This window comes from Coccinella septempunctata, chromosome 2 (genome assembly GCF_907165205.1).
Source record: "Coccinella septempunctata chromosome 2, icCocSept1.1, whole genome shotgun sequence".
NCBI classification, from domain to species: domain Eukaryota; kingdom Metazoa; phylum Arthropoda; class Insecta; order Coleoptera; family Coccinellidae; genus Coccinella; species Coccinella septempunctata.
Window position 1 is genome coordinate 1,205,134 of NC_058190.1, and position 17,153 is coordinate 1,222,286.

Below are 17,153 nucleotides of genomic sequence, written 5' to 3' on the forward strand. Positions count from 1 at the left end.
TATTTCATACCGACACATATCTCCGTTGTACATATAATCAGTTTCCGAAGGTGTGAATAAACTAGTACATAATTTGATTTTGACTGCTTCGTTATCGCTACCACCCTAGATAACAGCGAACTCTGTCTCCGACTAGCAGCTACTCTGGTAGGTTTACTATTCTTCCTAGTGAAAAGAATAGCTGGCGCTCGAGATAGGTTTTCTCCAAGGTGACCACGTTACAAATGAGCTGTGCCACCCCTGGAAAAACATAATTACTTTCTGAATTACTAGCTAAATCTGTGACACTACACATCAGTGGATCTTTCAAACAGAGTTGTATTCAGTCAATGTACCCAATTTTTTAAATTTCACAGATACTTTTTATTTTTTGAACGTCAAATTACCTTAAAACGACGCATTATACAAGAAAATATGAAGAATATTTTTAATATACAAAACGTTCAAATATCCATTAGATAGCGTCCAACCTAGTTTCAAGAATTGGGTTGTTTAAATTTTTGATATTTTATGTCGAGTAAATCTGGAAAGAAACTATCAAGGACGTGACATAGTGATCCATATTGTATTCTGATAGTCAAGTTGCTACCAAAGCAATGATCTCCTATCTCATCGACTGAAAACTTATAATTTCTCAGGGCTACTTGCGACTGTGTGTCCTCCTGTGACTGAAGAGATCCAACAGTGACCTACAGATCCTTCCACACTCCGGGCATGGATAGTCACCAACCAGATCTGGCCGACGCTGTATTCTTCTCGGGTCCCCATTATAACTGTGGACCAAAGACCTCCACTGTGATCTGTCTAACGCTAGTTGTTCCCAGTTATGATTAGCATTAACTGATTTTAGGGATTGATGTAGTGTATCCTTAAACCGCTTATACTGACCTCCTGGTTTCCGAGCTCCCTCTTTGAATTTGCCATACAGAGCTATTTTGGGGAGTCTTGTGTCTTGCATCCTCAGAATGTGGTCACTCCATCTGAGTCGGGCTCTCGTTACTTGAGTCTCAATTGTTGTACAACTCGCGCGTTGCAAGACTGCCGCACTTGTAACTTTGTGGAACCATCTGATGTGCATTATTTGTCTTAGATGACGTTGTTGCGTTTGTTCAAGCCGTTTGATATGTTGCCTATAGGGCGTCCAGCTTTCTCTTCCGTAAAGAAGCGTTGGGAGGACGACTGCTTTGTAAACAGCTGTCTTGGTCTTCAGATTGAGGTCGTGATTTTGAAACACCCTGTCTTTTAGCTTCCAGAATGCCCGTGATGCTGAATTGATACGGTTGTGTATTTCCGTGTCTAGATTAGCCCTAGTATTTTTGAAGCTTCCCAAGTATTTGAACTGCTCGACCTGTTCTAGAGTTTCATTCTCCAGGCTGATATCTGTTTGAAGGCTTTCTGGCGGACTTACCAGGATTTTGGTTTTGTCGATATTGAGTCTACGACCTAAAGCTTCGTATATATAGGTGTCCAACATTATCTGTAAATCCTCTGAGCTGCTAGCGATAAGTGCGCAGTTGTCCGCATATTGAAGTTCTGTGATGAACTTTGTACCGGTTTTTGCTCTGAGGCGCTTCAGGTTAAACAGGCCTCCATCAAATCTGAATCTTATTCCAACATCTCTTACAGGCGTACTCATGTCAGCAATTATGGAGACAGCTATGGCGAAAATATTGAACAGTAAAGGCGCTAACACGCAGCCTTGTTTTAATCCAGAGTTGGTTAAAAAATGATCGGTTGTAGAGCCATTTATGGTGTATTCTAGCGGTGTTGTTGGTATGGAGACTTTTATACACTGCTAAGAATTTTTCGGGTACTCCAAGGCGTCTCATGATTTTGCATAGCGCTCTCCGATTCACCGAGTCGAAGGCCTTATCCATATAGGCTGTATAGATCCTTGATTGTTGTTCACGGGCCTTCTCTTGCAGCTATCGCAGTGTGAAAATTAGGTCCATTGTACCTCGATTTGGGGTACAACAATGGAATGTAACCATCTTGCCAAACTATAACTGTATCACTTTTGCGCAGCAGTATATTCGATATGAAAGCTCAATAGTATACAAAATCTATTAATCATGCTTAAATGAAATTTCCTGCTTTGTATCCGTATTATTTTCGAAATTGTAACTAATTTTTTTTTTTTGCAGAAATCTCCATCGACTGGTCGGACCACGCCCTCTGGTGGCCGGAACAGAACAAATGGCTGACGAAGACGCGTCTGACGCTCGACCAGTGCGGCGTCCAGGCCGACGCCTACCTCCACTTCACCCCCATGCACAAGAATCTCCGCGTCCAACTGCCGGACCTTAGGACGCTCGACGTCAAGGTCGACTTCTCGGTCAAGGTGTTCAGGACGGTGGTGCAGCTGTGCAAGGACCTAGGCATCAGGCATCCGGAGGAACTGTCGTTCTGCAAGCCGCTCGAGGCGCACCACCTCAAGTGCAACTACAAGGAGTGGCCGAAGAGGAACAAGTCGGAGAACGGGGTGCACAAGAACGGGGGCGGCGCGCACCATCTGGCGCCCGACACGAACACGTTCATAGCGAACAGCAGTCCCGGGGGCAGCACGGGGAGTCTGGACAAGCCGCCGTTCCTGTGCGCGCCCATAACGCCCCAAAGGGGGGTGCAGTCGTCTACTCCGATCAACAGTCCCTCGGGAAACGTGAGTTTATCTTTTACATTGTAATGAAGTCCAGTTTTCTGAGGAAAATTGGAATTCATTTTAGTGCATTTCTTTCGTTTTAGATTTCCGTCTTTGAAAATATTTTAATTCTCGAATATTCCGTACGTTCATTCCGATAGGCAGAGTAAATGTAAAAAACCGCTTATCTGTATTTCACGTTGTTTTTCTCACATGCCGCTGAAGATTTCGACGTTTTTCATCTGTTGATATGCGATAAACCGGAACTGACGACGTTTTTCATTCTTGTCGCATTCTGGAATTTTCAGATTTTTACCGTGAGAGGGGATATGCCTATAAAAGCAAATTTTCCCCCGCGACGGTCACTTTTCGACTTTTACTTCAGTTCTTCGACTTGCTCTCTGACTCTGCTTTAGTATTTCGATTTTTCACTTTCTAACGTGGTGACTTCTGTTTTAAATTCAGTTAATTTTCCGTATTTCTCTCGCCGTTGAAGAATAATTATTTTGTGTTTGCATCAGTGCTACTTAAAGTTAATTTTTTAGTTTTTCTTTTAAATCCTTTGAGTTCCGCGAGTGCTTGAAACAAAGGAGGTAGGTCCCCGTCTGTACCGTTCAGTTTCTTTGTTAGACCTACGCCGTTACTTCTTTAACTTTGACACTGCTCTACTGTATCGCTTTCTGTTGTATTTTATCGTTCTTTACCCTGTTTCGCGAGTCTGACTTTTCCCTTCGCTATCAGTCATGGCGCGTAAGCCCTTGGGGTACTGAAGGGAAAGTCCCGTCAACCCCCCTGTCCGTGTTCCGCGTCATAAGTGTTGAATCCGAAATCTCTTCTTTTCTGTCAATCATGGCGCGTTATAGCCCTTGGGGCAGAGAATAAGAGATACCGCTCGTAGTCAGTGAAATCCCGTAGTTGCGCTAAAAATAGACCTTTTCTTCGCTGTCAGTCATGGTGCGTTATAGCCCTTGGGGCAGCGAATAAAAGTCTCGAACAGATCCGCCCTTATTGTGTTTCATTTCCGGAGAAATACAACTACATACCGATACCGTATAGCAAGTCCTTAGTATTCGTTCCGTCAGTTCTGGTTGGCGCATTTTTATTGAACTTTTAATTTTTCACTACACCCGGTATAAATTTCATAGAGTGCTCGTGACCGGATAGGATTTCCCGAATGTATGTTCGCTTATAGAATCACTCATATTTCATACCTACATATATCTCCCTTGTACATATAATTAGTTTCCCAAGGTGTGAATTAAATTTTACATATTTCGATTTTGACTTCTTCGTTATCGCTACCACCCTTGATAACAGCGAGCTCTGTCTCCGGCTAGCAGCTACTCTGGTAGGTTTGCTATTCTTCCTATTGAAAAGAATAGCTGGCGCTCGAGATTAGGTTTCTCCGAGTAAACCACATTACAACATGTACTACACCATTTCCAGTTATAATTCAGAAATGATCAATTGAAATTCAGATTAGTCAAGTTTATTTCAGAACCTGTCAATTGTATTTTAGATTAGTCAATTTAATTTCAGAAATGGTCATTTGGAATTCAGAGTAGTCACTTTTATTTCCGAAAATATCAAATATAATTCACATTAGTCAATTTGATTTCAGAAATCATCAATGGGGAATTCTCCTCAATTTGGGTTATCACTGGATATGCAAGTTTAAACTGAATAATTATGAGTTTCATCCATGATTTTTTCAAATTCACCGCGGAAGCTATTCAAAATCATCCTTCAAATATGGGGTTTCAAAATTTAAATCGCTTTGTGCGGAGTTTACGATTTGGCAACAGCGTCTACAAGACAATGAAAAGAACACAGTCTGATCAGCTTGTTTATAAAATAACAGCTGTTGATCTACAGGCGCCTACTTACTGGCGAGCCTCAACTACAACCGGCCATAAAAATCCCATAAAATTTTACGACCTTCCTCGTTCGTCGCAGACTTCATAGACAGCCATCTTTGTCTATCTCATCAAGATAATGCATTTGTTGTCCTTTATTATAATGGCATATTTCAGTCGATGTTGCCAACTTGTGCATTAGAAACGAAACGCTTCAAATTTTAAATAACCATTTTTATTTTTCATTTTTAAGTGCTTGAAATAATTTTTTTGGGAAACGGTTGAAATGGTTATTTCAAAATGTGACGTTTCAAAGATATTTCATAAAAAATACATCATTCTCGTCAGAAGGCGTATTCTCTATTGTAATTCAGAATCAATCATTTGTATTTCAGAATAATACATACATAAAATGATTTATTGAGTTAATTCAGTGATAGGTACTCTACTAATTACATATCCTATTCAAGATACACACTGTGCTACTTGTATCCAGGTTTTATTTGATAGCTCAGTAGGTACATGGTGATTGATTATAAATGCCTAAATCTATCTTTAACTGTTTTGTGTTACTCTGTATAAAATGAATTTTTGGAAAAACTTCTTTTCATAATAAAAGTTCATGAATTCAATTACAATTGATATTTTCTGAAATACAGTTGACGGTTTCTGAAATAAATGTGACTTAGCTGAATTTCAAATGACCATTTCTGAAATTGAATTGACTAATCTGAATTACATTTGATGTTTTCCGAATTTCAATTGATTATTTCTGAATTACAACTGGAAATGGTGTAGTTGGTCGGGAGATCCAACTTTTCGGCTCGATTTGCCTTTAAAAAAAAACCATAATAACATGAATTTCAGAAATACCCACCGTTGTCTATGAACGGTGCACTGTACCGAGCAAAAAATGTAAATTATTACTTGTCTAAAATTACCATAATCCAATTTCCATGTGCAGGGTATTCCAAATTGCTTGATTTTGGCTGTTTCTGGTACTTATAGACTAAATAGGTAAAAACGTTGAGAGGAGTCCATAACTGAATACCGTTTCACGATATCTTCATTTGTTATGAAAATATGACCAAATTTTGATATTTTGTCAATTTCGAAAATGTGCCGTATCTTCTTTATTTACAAAAACATCTGAAAACGGTAAAAACATTCTACAAGCACTTTTTCATTGGAAATACGATTTCATATTCAACTTTTTTTATCCCTTGTACTAAGGGTAGAAAAAAATTAAACTTCGTTATTTTAAATACTAACGCATTCTTTTTTTGACCTCATATCATCCAAAAAAAATTTGCTTTTCAAAAATATACATATAATATGTCGATATATTACTTTCTTACCCAAGACAAAATCACCATTTCAGTAAAATTTGCATTTTTAATAGAATAGAACAGGAAGTTTCAATTTGTATCGTAGAGATGGAGATTTATTGGTAGTGGACAATTTTGTGGTCAATGTTTTCATAGAATTCTATCAAAATGCAAATTTCACTGAAATGGTGATTTTGCCTTTGCTAAGAAAGTAAAAAAGCTAATTTTTTTCGGATGATATTAGGCCAAAAAAAGAATGCATTCGTGTTTAAAATAACTAAGTTGTTTTTTCCACTCTTAGTACAAAAGATAAAAAAAAAGTAGAATATAGTATCGTATTCCCAATGAAAAAGTGCATGTAGAAAATTTTTACCGTTTTCGGATATTTTTGTGAATAAAGAAGAAACGGCACATTTTCGAAATCGACAAATTACAAAATTCGGTCATATCTTCAAGACAAATGAAGATATCGTGAAACGGCTTTCAGTTATGGACTTTTCACGAAAATCGAGCCCAGGACTCCTTTCAACGTTTTTGCCTATCTAGTTTAGAAGTACCAGAAACAGCCAAAATCAAGCAATTTGGGATACCCTGTACAAGATGGGCAAAATTGGTGATACCTGAACTGCAAATTTTCAACCCAACGAGACAGAGAAAAATGAATGGCACATTACGGTCGTCTTTTTTTGAGAAACTAATAATGCCATCAACTGCATAACTCTATCTTCTTTTTTTTTTTTCGAGTTATAAGTCAAAATTAAAGTTTCAACTTTAGTGGTCATTATCTCCGTTTCTGCTAAGATGTTGAAATGAAAACTTTATACAGACACTTTTTTGATAGCAATCCAGTGGCGTACTTTGATTTTTTTTCCAACAGTTATATTTGCTGAGCTATAACATAAAGGTATGTTTTTTCTTATGAGTAGTTTAAAATGAGTTTAAAAGACTGAGGGCGATTAATGATATATTTCTAAAACGGTAAAAAAATGGCGATTCTTTCTAAGTCATCTTAAATTACTGTTTCCATAAGAAAAAACATATCTTTATGTTATAGCTCAGCAAATATACCTGTTGGAAAAAATCATAGTACGACACTGGATTGCTATCAAAAAAGTGTCTGTAAAATGTTTTCATATTCCTCCATCCTAGCACAAACAGAAACGAGATAATGACCAAAGTTGAAATCGCCCAAATTTCAATGTTGGCCTGTAACTCGAAAACAAAAGAATATAGAGGAATGCAGTAGATGGCATTATTAATTTCTCGAAAAATGACGACCGAAATGTGCCATTCATTTTCCTTTATCTCGTTGGGTTAAAAAGTTGTAGTTCAGGTGACAATTTTGCCCACCCTGTACATAATATTTAGAAATTTAAATTTCATTCAGATGTACTCAGAAAAATTTTTGTTTCATTCTGACAGCCCTAGAATCCCACCTCCAACGATCAAAATGAACCGATATTCGGTTTATGATGAAGTACAGGGTGGGCAAATTTCGATGTTTTAGCACTACAGCTTTTGAACCAGAGGAGATAGACAAAATCTGATACCCCATTCTCGTTCTCTTTTTCTGAGAAGAGTAGTAGTCATTTTTGGCCACCTTCTTTTGTTTTCGAGTTATAAGCGAAAATTGGAAAAATGGCAATTTCGAAATAAATTTATATCTCCGCTAATACTGATGATAGAGCTCTGAAATTAAATCATTATACAGGCACTTTTTTGAGTAGAATCCAGTGGCGTGCTTCCTTTTTTAGCAGGATTTTCAATTACGAATCTATGACCCAAAGTTATGTTTTTTTAAATGGGAACACTAGTTATCTGTGCAATTTTTTGAAAGCTTAGTTTTTACTGATTTCAAAAATATATAACATCATATGGTTTGTATCGATATAAATAATAAAAAATGGTCAAAAACCTTTTTTCTCAGTATTTCTATGGTTTCAACTTCCGTTGAGAATAGAAAAATGTAGCGTCTTATTATTACCACAGTCTCCTTCTATTAGTCCTTTCCTTTCTATGCTTCTTACTCAATTTCTGCAAGATTCAAATTTTATGAAAATTGGTGAAAAGCATAGAAAGAATAACATTGCCGGAAGGAGACTGCTCATATTATAGGAAGCTCTATTTTTCTGTGCTCGTCAAAAGTTGAAACCATAGAAATATTGAGAAAAAAAGGTTTTTGACCATTTTTTATTATTTATATTGATGCAAACCATATGATGTTATATTTTTGAAATCAGTAAAAATTAAGCTTTCAAAAAATTGCACAGAAATCTAGTGTTCCCATTCAAAAAAACATAACTTTGGGTCATAGCTTCGTAATTAAAAATCCTGCTAAAAAGGCAAGCACGCCACTGGATTCTATTCAAAAAAGTGCCTATATAATGTTTTAGTTTCAGAGCTCTATCATCAGTATTAGCGGAGATATAAATTTATTTCGAAATCGCCATTTTTCCAATTTTCGCTTATAACTCGAAAACAAAAGAAGGTGGCCAAAAATGACTACTACTCTTGTTAGTTTCTCAGAAAAAGAGAACGAGAATGGGGTATCAGATTTTGTCTATCTCCTCTGGTTCAAAAGCTGTAGTGCTAAAACATCGAAATTTGCCCACCCTGTACATGTTCCTCTTTTTTATTGGGAAATTTAAAATGGTCATCCAAAAAATTGATCGAAAGGGTGCACGGGAAAGTAAATTATCTTGGCCGGCCATTTTAAACGTTCCAAAAAAAAAGAGTGAACATGCGGTCTATCGTAGACAGAAAAACAGTTCGTTTTGATCCTTGAAGTTACAGCAAGAAGTTATTTTGTTTAGGTCGACTGAAAAATCGTTTGTAAGGTATAACCGATAATAACGTTTTTCTGAATTTTCAACAGCCTGTATCTTTTCAACCAAGCCGAATTGAAAAAAATGGTAAAGGGAACAGTGTTTCTTTTGACCTCTGGAATCTTCTGTTGAAATATATATTGTGGTTCAAAAAAGTTTACCTCGGGATAGGTAAAAAACTGGGGAAAAATTGGGGTTTTCTTAGTAAAAATTTTCCTAATGCCATCCGTATTCAAATACTCTTCAGAGTATTTGTAAATTGTAAATTTTGACGTTCACCAAACACAAATGTAAACTTTACGTCAGCAGTCAGTTTGAGAAGAGTGAAGTTAGCACCGACCACAGACAGGGCTGGATAGTACTCATCGATAGCGAAGAGTTGTATTTTTGACCTCGGTGTAGTTCATTGTGGTTTTCTAAGGCGAATGGGCACGTAAAATTAGATCTACTGACTGAAAAGAAATCAGAGGATCTTTGAATTTTTTTCAAGCCAAGATTGAATTAAATTTTTTTCAGGGTACATTGGGTTGGAGAAACGACCACTTCACCAGCCTCAACGGATCGTACATGAATAACAGCGACAGTTCGGAATTCTTGAACGGTACCTTCGACAGTTCCCTGGCCCAGAGTCCGGCCTCCATAAGCAGCGAAGCCAGGAAGACGCTGGTGAGGCCTAAATCGCTGGTCGAAAAGGCTAGGATGAACGTGGCGTAAGTACCCCCTCTATAATCGTATAGATCACGGAAAAATAATGATACTTTTTACAGATGGTTGGACTCTTCGTTATCGATAATGGAACAGGGCGTCCAAGAGTTCGGGTTCTTGTGTCTCAGGTTCAAATTTTATGACTTTTACGATTTGAACCCGAAATACGACGCCGTTAGGATAAATCAAATATACGAACAGGCCAAATGGCAACTTTTGAATGAGGAAATCGATTGTACGGAGGAAGAAATGCTGATGTTCGCTGCTTTACAGGTATGAGTTTCCCTCTTATTTTTTTCTTTTTTTCTTTTAATATAATACTCTCAGCAACGTTTCGGTTCTTTCATAAGTTACATTACGACTAATAATGTACTAGGATATATTAAAAAATTCTAAGCCTACTATAGAACCAAACAAAATATTTTATTATTAAACATATTCTCCTCTTAATTGGATACATTTATTACAGCAACCTAGACCTTTCAAAAAAAATTTTTCTTCTTGCTCTGCAAACCAGACCTCCACAGCTTCTATTACCTCCTCGTTGGAAGAAAATTTACGACCTTTTAAACTTTTTTTCAGTTGTGGAAAGAGATGATAGTCGGATGGAGCCAAATCTAGTGAATAAGGGGGGTGTTCTGGGAATTCAAACCCTTAATCACGAATATTTTGCATGGCAACATGAGATTTGTGCGCAGGGGCGTTGTCCTTCAAAAACAAAACACCTTTGAATAGTTTTCCGCGAGTTTTCTCTTCAATTTTTTCCCGTAGAGTGGTCAGTACTGTCGAATAGTAATCTCCGGATATTGTTCTACCCTCATCCAAAAAATCAAGCATGATTACCCCGTGGCAATCCCAAAAAACTGAAGCAAGAACTTTTCTACCAGATTTTTGGACACGAAACTTCTCAGGTCTTGGAGAACCAGAGTGTCGCCATTCCATCGATTGTTGCTTTGTTTCTGGATCGTAGAAATGTGTCCAAGTCTCATCCATAGTATTAATTCGGTTTAAGAAGTCTACATGGTTATCAAATCGAGCACAGATCGAACGCGATGCTTCTACCCTTGCACGCTTTTGGTCAACATTCAAACATTTGGGGATCCATTTTGCAGCAATTTTTCTCATGTCCGAATTGACGTGAACTAAATGATGAACGCGTTCGTATAAAATATTCAGTGCATATATCCGTTTTAGGCAATTCGACGGTCCGATAAAATAATGTCATGAACTGCATCGATATTTTCGGGGACTGACACAGAAACTGGCCTTCCCGATCGGTCATCATCTTCAATTTAAAATTCACCTCTTTTGAAGCTTGTAGTCCAATTTTTCACAGTCGCATACGAACGACATTTATCACCAAGGGTATTAAGCATATCTTCGTGAATCTGCTTACCTCTTAACCCTTTTGAATACAGGTTATGTAGCTCGATACAATTTTTCGATTTTCTCCATTTCGGTGGACATCTTCTTTCTTTTGATTTATTGCGTAACTCTGGTTTACTTTTTTGACCTCAAACTTCACACTGACACTTCTAATGAGTTATTGTTCGTTGCTATGGCAACGAAATATATAAGTTTTGCCCCCTTCCACACATTTTCGACACGGTTAAGTTGAGGGAATATATACTTTTCAACATGTCATTAACCACATACTACATCCTAATCTGACACGCTCTTGTACAATGATCGTTTTTTTTTTTTACTATTTTTACAGGCTCTCCTAGATAAGACAATTCCCCCTATATACAGGTCCAATTTTTGGTACAGGTACTCTACAGGGTCCAAGGTATCTCCCCTTATATTATCTGACACGCTCGAGTAACTCCTGAATTTCCCTCTAGGGCACCCCAACCATAAAGGTCATAAATTGCCCTAAATGGGCTCTTCATACAAGGGATGCTTACTGCATACAACAATTTACCTGTATGAACAGTTCTCAATTGACTTGCTGTAGGATGTTCACTGCACCACAAGGTGTAATCAATAGTGTGTCATTGTCTTAACGCCTTGAAAATTTCATCCACCTCTAAGCACTGAAAATTGAAATCAATGATTATTATTTGATCCACAGTTCTCCACCATTCAATAATTTTCCAACGATACCTACTTTGGGCTTTCATCAAGCAATTAGACGCAAAAATTTAATAATTACCAACTAGAAGGAGCTAGATAAACAAAAAGCGATAAGAGAATCAAAACGTTCGAAACCTCTTCGATCAAAATGGCCATCTGAAACCTCACAAAATTTTATATGCTTCTGCAAATAGCCCTCGAATTAATATTTTAACCAGTCTTAGGGTAGAAACACATTTAAAACACAGATGGCGCTCACATCATTCCCATACTTCTACTCTGTGATCTTCAGTCGAGGGTTTATTCACGAAAACCACCAATGTCTGGCTTAAAATCACTGAATATATTTGTTTTGGACATTTGAAATCAAATGTTCGTTTATATTGTTCAATGGTTCATTTTTATTGCTGGCCAACGGGGCACTTTTTGGCCCAGAAAGCCAAAGCGAAGATTGTTCTCCCCCACCCTACCCACCATACTTTGGTAACACCGCCAAAATTCAGATTTTCAACTGGACCTATCCTCATTTTCGACATTTATTTCAGCTGCAAATCAACCGACAGGCGAACCAACCGCAACCGAACAGCGACAACGGAAGCGTCATCACGCCCGGCGAAGACGACATAGACGCCGCCCTGACCGAGCTAGAGACCACCCTCGAAGGTTCGGCGATCAGCAATAACGCCAACGATATCACCCAAGTGCCAGAATTACACGACGAATTGAGATTTTTGAAGTAGGTCATAATAAAAAAAATGTTTAAATAGTCCGATACTACCCCGTACCATTTTGATTTCAGGCCAAAGCGTTTTACCCTGAAAGGATACAAGAAATACTGGTTCACGTGTAGAGACCTACATTTGTACCTGCACAAGAGCAAGGAAGAAATGATCCACAGGACGAGTCCGGCCTACACGATCAACCTGAGGGGTTGCGAGGTCACCCCCGACGTCAACATAAGCCAGCAGAAATACGGGATCAAGTTGGAGGTGGCCAGTTCGGAAGGGATGAGCGAAATGTACATAAGGTGTGAAAATGTAAGTACATATCGATTTACTTCGTCAAAATTCTATTTTATGGTTTTAGTTTGGAAGTTGTATGCTCAGCGATCTACTTTTTCAGTGGATCAATGTTTGACCACCAATTCCAAACAAGCGATACGCCCCCTGGTGTCAGTTTTTGTAAATAAAAGTTAGTAGACTTTTGTTTGTTAACATTGAGGAACGGAGAATATTTTGGTGTTTCAATAAGAGTTTTCATAAAAAATATATCTTGATCTGTTGAAAATATCTTCATCTATCTCGTGACAATGGGGAAAGCTTAGTGAAGTTTTCATAATTTGCATTCTTTGAGCAAATCTTCGATTACGACTTTCTTGGTGATGATGTCAGTTTTTACTATTTTCAACGATGAAATGAACGTTTCGTCAATGTTTAAGGACATATGTATCTCGTCCTTTAGCACGGTAATGTTTTTGTACATTTCAAATTAATTACGAAGAAAGGGAGGTGAATTAACTAACCTCAAAATGAAAGGATTTACACAAAAAACCAATCTGTTTCTCCTAGAGAGGACTTTTTTCACATAGTAAGCTGATAAACATATGAATTTCGATAATATTCACACAAAATTCATTTAGAAAATGATTTCACATTTTCAGTTCAACTTGAAAAAGTTTTCTTAACATCAATGTTACTATTTTAGCCCTTGTTACGAGGTGTATTTGAAGGTGAGTTTTTTTTTCAAAAGAAGTTAAAACTAGTCATAATGAAGCGTTTCACAAAAAATCACGTATAAAAAAAATTTAAAATGACAAAGTTGAAAAAAAATTGAAAATGATTCTGAAATAGATATTAATACAACCCTAGACCGTTTATTAGCTGAATTATCTTGTTCGATATTTACGTTGAAATGAAAATGGAAACTTGGGATGGCCGAATTGTTCTCATTATTTTTAAGTAACTTACACAATTTTATGAAATGGTTCATTTCGATACCAACTGACAGAAGAGACAAGTGTAAAAAATAGAATAATACTTCAGAATCTCATCAATAAAATTCGTCTGAATTATTCACGAATTTTTTCACAATGCGCATCACAATCTTCTTCTTGTTCGAACATTCCAACAATCGTCGTAAAAATGGGATGAAATGGGGAAACATCATAGCACTTTTTCAACATAACAGCACTTCCAAGCCTCGATTTTCAATTTTTTTTTCGACCCTAAATTCTCTCAAAAGTGACCTGACGCATCTGATTCGATGAACTTGGTACTGAACCATTCATCGTCCAGCCATATGTTTATGTTTTGCTTCGTTTTTGCGATGCCAGAGTCACCTTCCACAGTCCCGTACTTGAAATTCAACAAAATTCTGTCGAACTTCTAGGGATTGTAAATCAGCCAGCTTTTACCTTCTGTCAAAAAACAGCCCCACCTTTGAAACACCCTGTATAATGTGGAAAAGACAAGATATCATTTTGGTGGGTCTCCATATAATCAATTTCCTTCTATTATAATCGTGAAAAGAGCCAAAAGGTTCGTATTCAACACGTTCCACTCTGTATAGTAAGAAAATGTGAGGTTATGACGCTCGTCGAAACATTTTTAGGTTTTAAATCAACGCTATGTTGTCCCTTCTACGTGAAAGTCTTAGAAATTACGTATTTCTCACAAAGTGCATTCACTTCAGAATATAAATGTTCATTTTACTCTGAAAAAATGCGAAAGAGACTGTTCTCAAGATGTTGGATTCAACCTATAAACCACAAAGCTGAGACCACCACATACACTGCGCAAAAAAATTAACGCACATTCTGAAAATCTCAATTTTAATGAAAGTTAACTACATTGACTTCATAACTTATTTATTATGTTCTCTCGGGAAGGTTTTGAACGACACAAGACACATTAAATGGATGAAAAATTCAGGATTTCACCGAATCTTGTGTGAAAGAAGAGAAATGAACAATTTTCCAAATACTGAAATGCTGATAAGTGATTCAATACTTGGTATTTCCACCCCTTGCGTTAATTACAGCTCGGCAACGACGGTTCATACTCAAAATGAGTGATCTTAAAATGTTCTTATCGAATCCTTCCCAGATTTCTCCGAGTTGGATTCCTAAGTCATTAAGAGTAGCTGGATGATTTTCTGATCTTCTCAGCCTTCTATTGAGGTTGTCCCAAACCTGCTCAATCGGATTGAGATCTGGACTTCTTGCTGGCCATTCCATTCGAGAGACTTCAACCTCTTCAAGGTACTCCTGAACGATGCGCGCACGATGGGGTCTGGCATTATCGTCCATAAAAATGGAATTTTCATCAATGTATGGGGCAAATGGCACTACATGCTCTTCAAGAATGTTCCTTATATACTTATCAGCATTCATAGCTCCATTATCAACGACCACTAGGTCTATGCGAGCAGTCAAAGATATTCCACCCCATACCATAATCGATCCTCCCCCGAAACCAGTAGTATTCAGGAAATTGCACTGAGCATATCTTTCATGTGGACGTCTGTATACAAGGGAACGTCGATCACAATGGTAGAGGCAGAATCTAGACTCATCTGTGAAGAGAACTCTTTCCCAATCGGCCTCTTCCCAATGGATATGCTCTCTCGCAAAATCCAAACGCGCCCTTCGATAGGCTGGGGTAAGAGCTGGGCCTCTTGCTAATTTGCACCTCGTGAGTTTGCTCAAGCTGAATTTGAAGGAGGCGAGCGGTTGCAAACCGTTGTCTCAACGAAGAAACTCTCAAGTAACGTTCTTGAATGGCAGTTGTTACCCGTGGTCTACCCTGTCCTGGTCTTCGGACATTCATACCTGTCCCCCTGAATCGCTGCAACATTCTGGACACACTTGTATGAGAAACACCAAACCTTTCTGCAATTCTTGTGTATGTCCACCCTTCTTCTCGCAAAACTACCGCTTGGGCACATTCCTCTTGGGTCAAATTGCGTGTTTCGCGTTGCATAGCGATCGAGTGTAGAAAATCAAACGAAGAAAAACTATTGATCACCAGAATTGATCGAGAACAACTGATTTTAGAATGGAGCCAATACATTCAAAATCTGATAATATCATCTTTTTTTATTCCTGCTGGGAAAAAACATCTGTATTGAAGAAAACCGTTGGAAGTGGATAAAATATGCATGCATAATTCTGATAAAAATAATTATCATTGAGAACACCTTGAGTTGTAGAATAAATTTGAGATTTCCATAATGTGCGTTAATTTTTTTGCGCAGTGTTGTTCCTCGCAGTGGCATTCCGACAGTTGGTTATTTCGACATCGTTTTGAAACCGTAAACATTCCCAACTGTTTTTATTCCTTCTTCAGTTCTGAAAAACGATGTAGCACCGTATAAAACATCCGAAATTGGGAGATAACCGAGTGTTTGTTCTCTAGTACCAATAAGCAGTAGTCAAGACATTTTCATCTACGCGCATTTTACCGATTTTCGGCCGTGGCCGTTATAAGAGACATGCTAGTAGCCAGGTTTTGATTTAAGTCATCCCCTGATTTTCACCGCTCAAATAGCTTCCGCCGAGTGCCAGTAAGACCGCTGGAGACACCGAGTCCGGAGGTTAGACTGCACTCCGTACTACTATCTGGGAACCTCAGTCCCCACCTTCACCTAGCCTGTGCAACAGTTTGTATGCCACTCCTACTGTTTCCCTGCTGGCGTGAAAACCCAGGAGGGAACAGAACGCACTCACGGTTGAACTGTCGTTTCTTTTTCTCCTAACTTGCCAATGTACACCTCCAATGTGAATACGAATCTGCTGGTGTGGAAACCCGGGAGGAACATAAAGCACTCAGTTTCTGTACCGTCTTGCTCAAATCTTAACCCTGATGAGTTTCGATATCATCGTCGGTTAAGTGTGAACCTTGGTTCGAATAAACTTTGTTAACTTATAGTAAAAATTTTTCATTATTTCGTTTATTAGTCCCTACCTTACTCTTGAAGGCGTGAACTACTTATGATTTATCTTCAATATGCGGCCGTTGTAATGAAAAATGAAATTCGAGTTCCCCTAAAAATTTCAACCTCTCTTTTTCAGGAACAACAGTACGCCAAATGGATGGCCTGTTGCAAATTGGCGTCCAAAGGTCGCTCCCTGGCCGACAGTTCGTACGAAGCCGAGAAGAAGACCATCCTGGACTTCCTGCAGATGCAGAAACCCACCGACAGTCCGGCCCTCAATCCGAACTCCCTCAATATCCAGGTGGAGGATTACATAGCTCCGAAGTATTTGAAAAAATTGAAAGGAAAGGTAATCGATGAAAATTGATTTTTGTCCGACCGTCAAATACAATACCTATTTTCCAGCTGCTGCATAGAATCGTGGAAGCTCACGCGAATGTGAAGAATTTGCCGTTGATTGAAGCCAAATTGAACTATATAAGAGCTTGGCAAAATTTACCGGATTATGGGGTTACCCTCTTCGTCGTCAAATTTATGGATAGTAAAAAAGAAGAATTGCTAGGGATCACCCACCATCGTATAATGAAAATGGATCTTAATACAGGTAAATATTGAAATAATCCTTTCATGGCGTGACTAAAAGAAATAAGTATTCATTCCTATGAATTTATAAAGATTGTTGGGTAAAGATATTAGGTCCTTCCGTTTGCATAAAAAGTGTAGCACTTTTCTACACTCGATTTGATTTACACCAGTGTAGAGGAAGTGTAGTTTATCTACACATATGTAG

General features: G+C 38.1%; 1 protein-coding gene across 1 annotated transcript in view; it reads left to right on the forward strand.

Moving 5' to 3' along the window:
* The window catches only part of LOC123306840 (unc-112-related protein-like), a 48,586-nt gene that overhangs the window by 27,312 nt on the left and 4,121 nt on the right, over positions 1-17,153 (forward strand). The window contains exons 2-8 of the mRNA XM_044889004.1: positions 2,145-2,659; positions 9,164-9,357; positions 9,415-9,625; positions 11,974-12,164; positions 12,228-12,465; positions 16,500-16,712; positions 16,769-16,967. Of these exons, the coding sequence (XP_044744939.1) occupies positions 2,145-2,659; positions 9,164-9,357; positions 9,415-9,625; positions 11,974-12,164; positions 12,228-12,465; positions 16,500-16,712; positions 16,769-16,967 (1,761 nt within the window). The remainder of the gene's footprint in view (positions 1-2,144; positions 2,660-9,163; positions 9,358-9,414; positions 9,626-11,973; positions 12,165-12,227; positions 12,466-16,499; positions 16,713-16,768; positions 16,968-17,153) is intronic.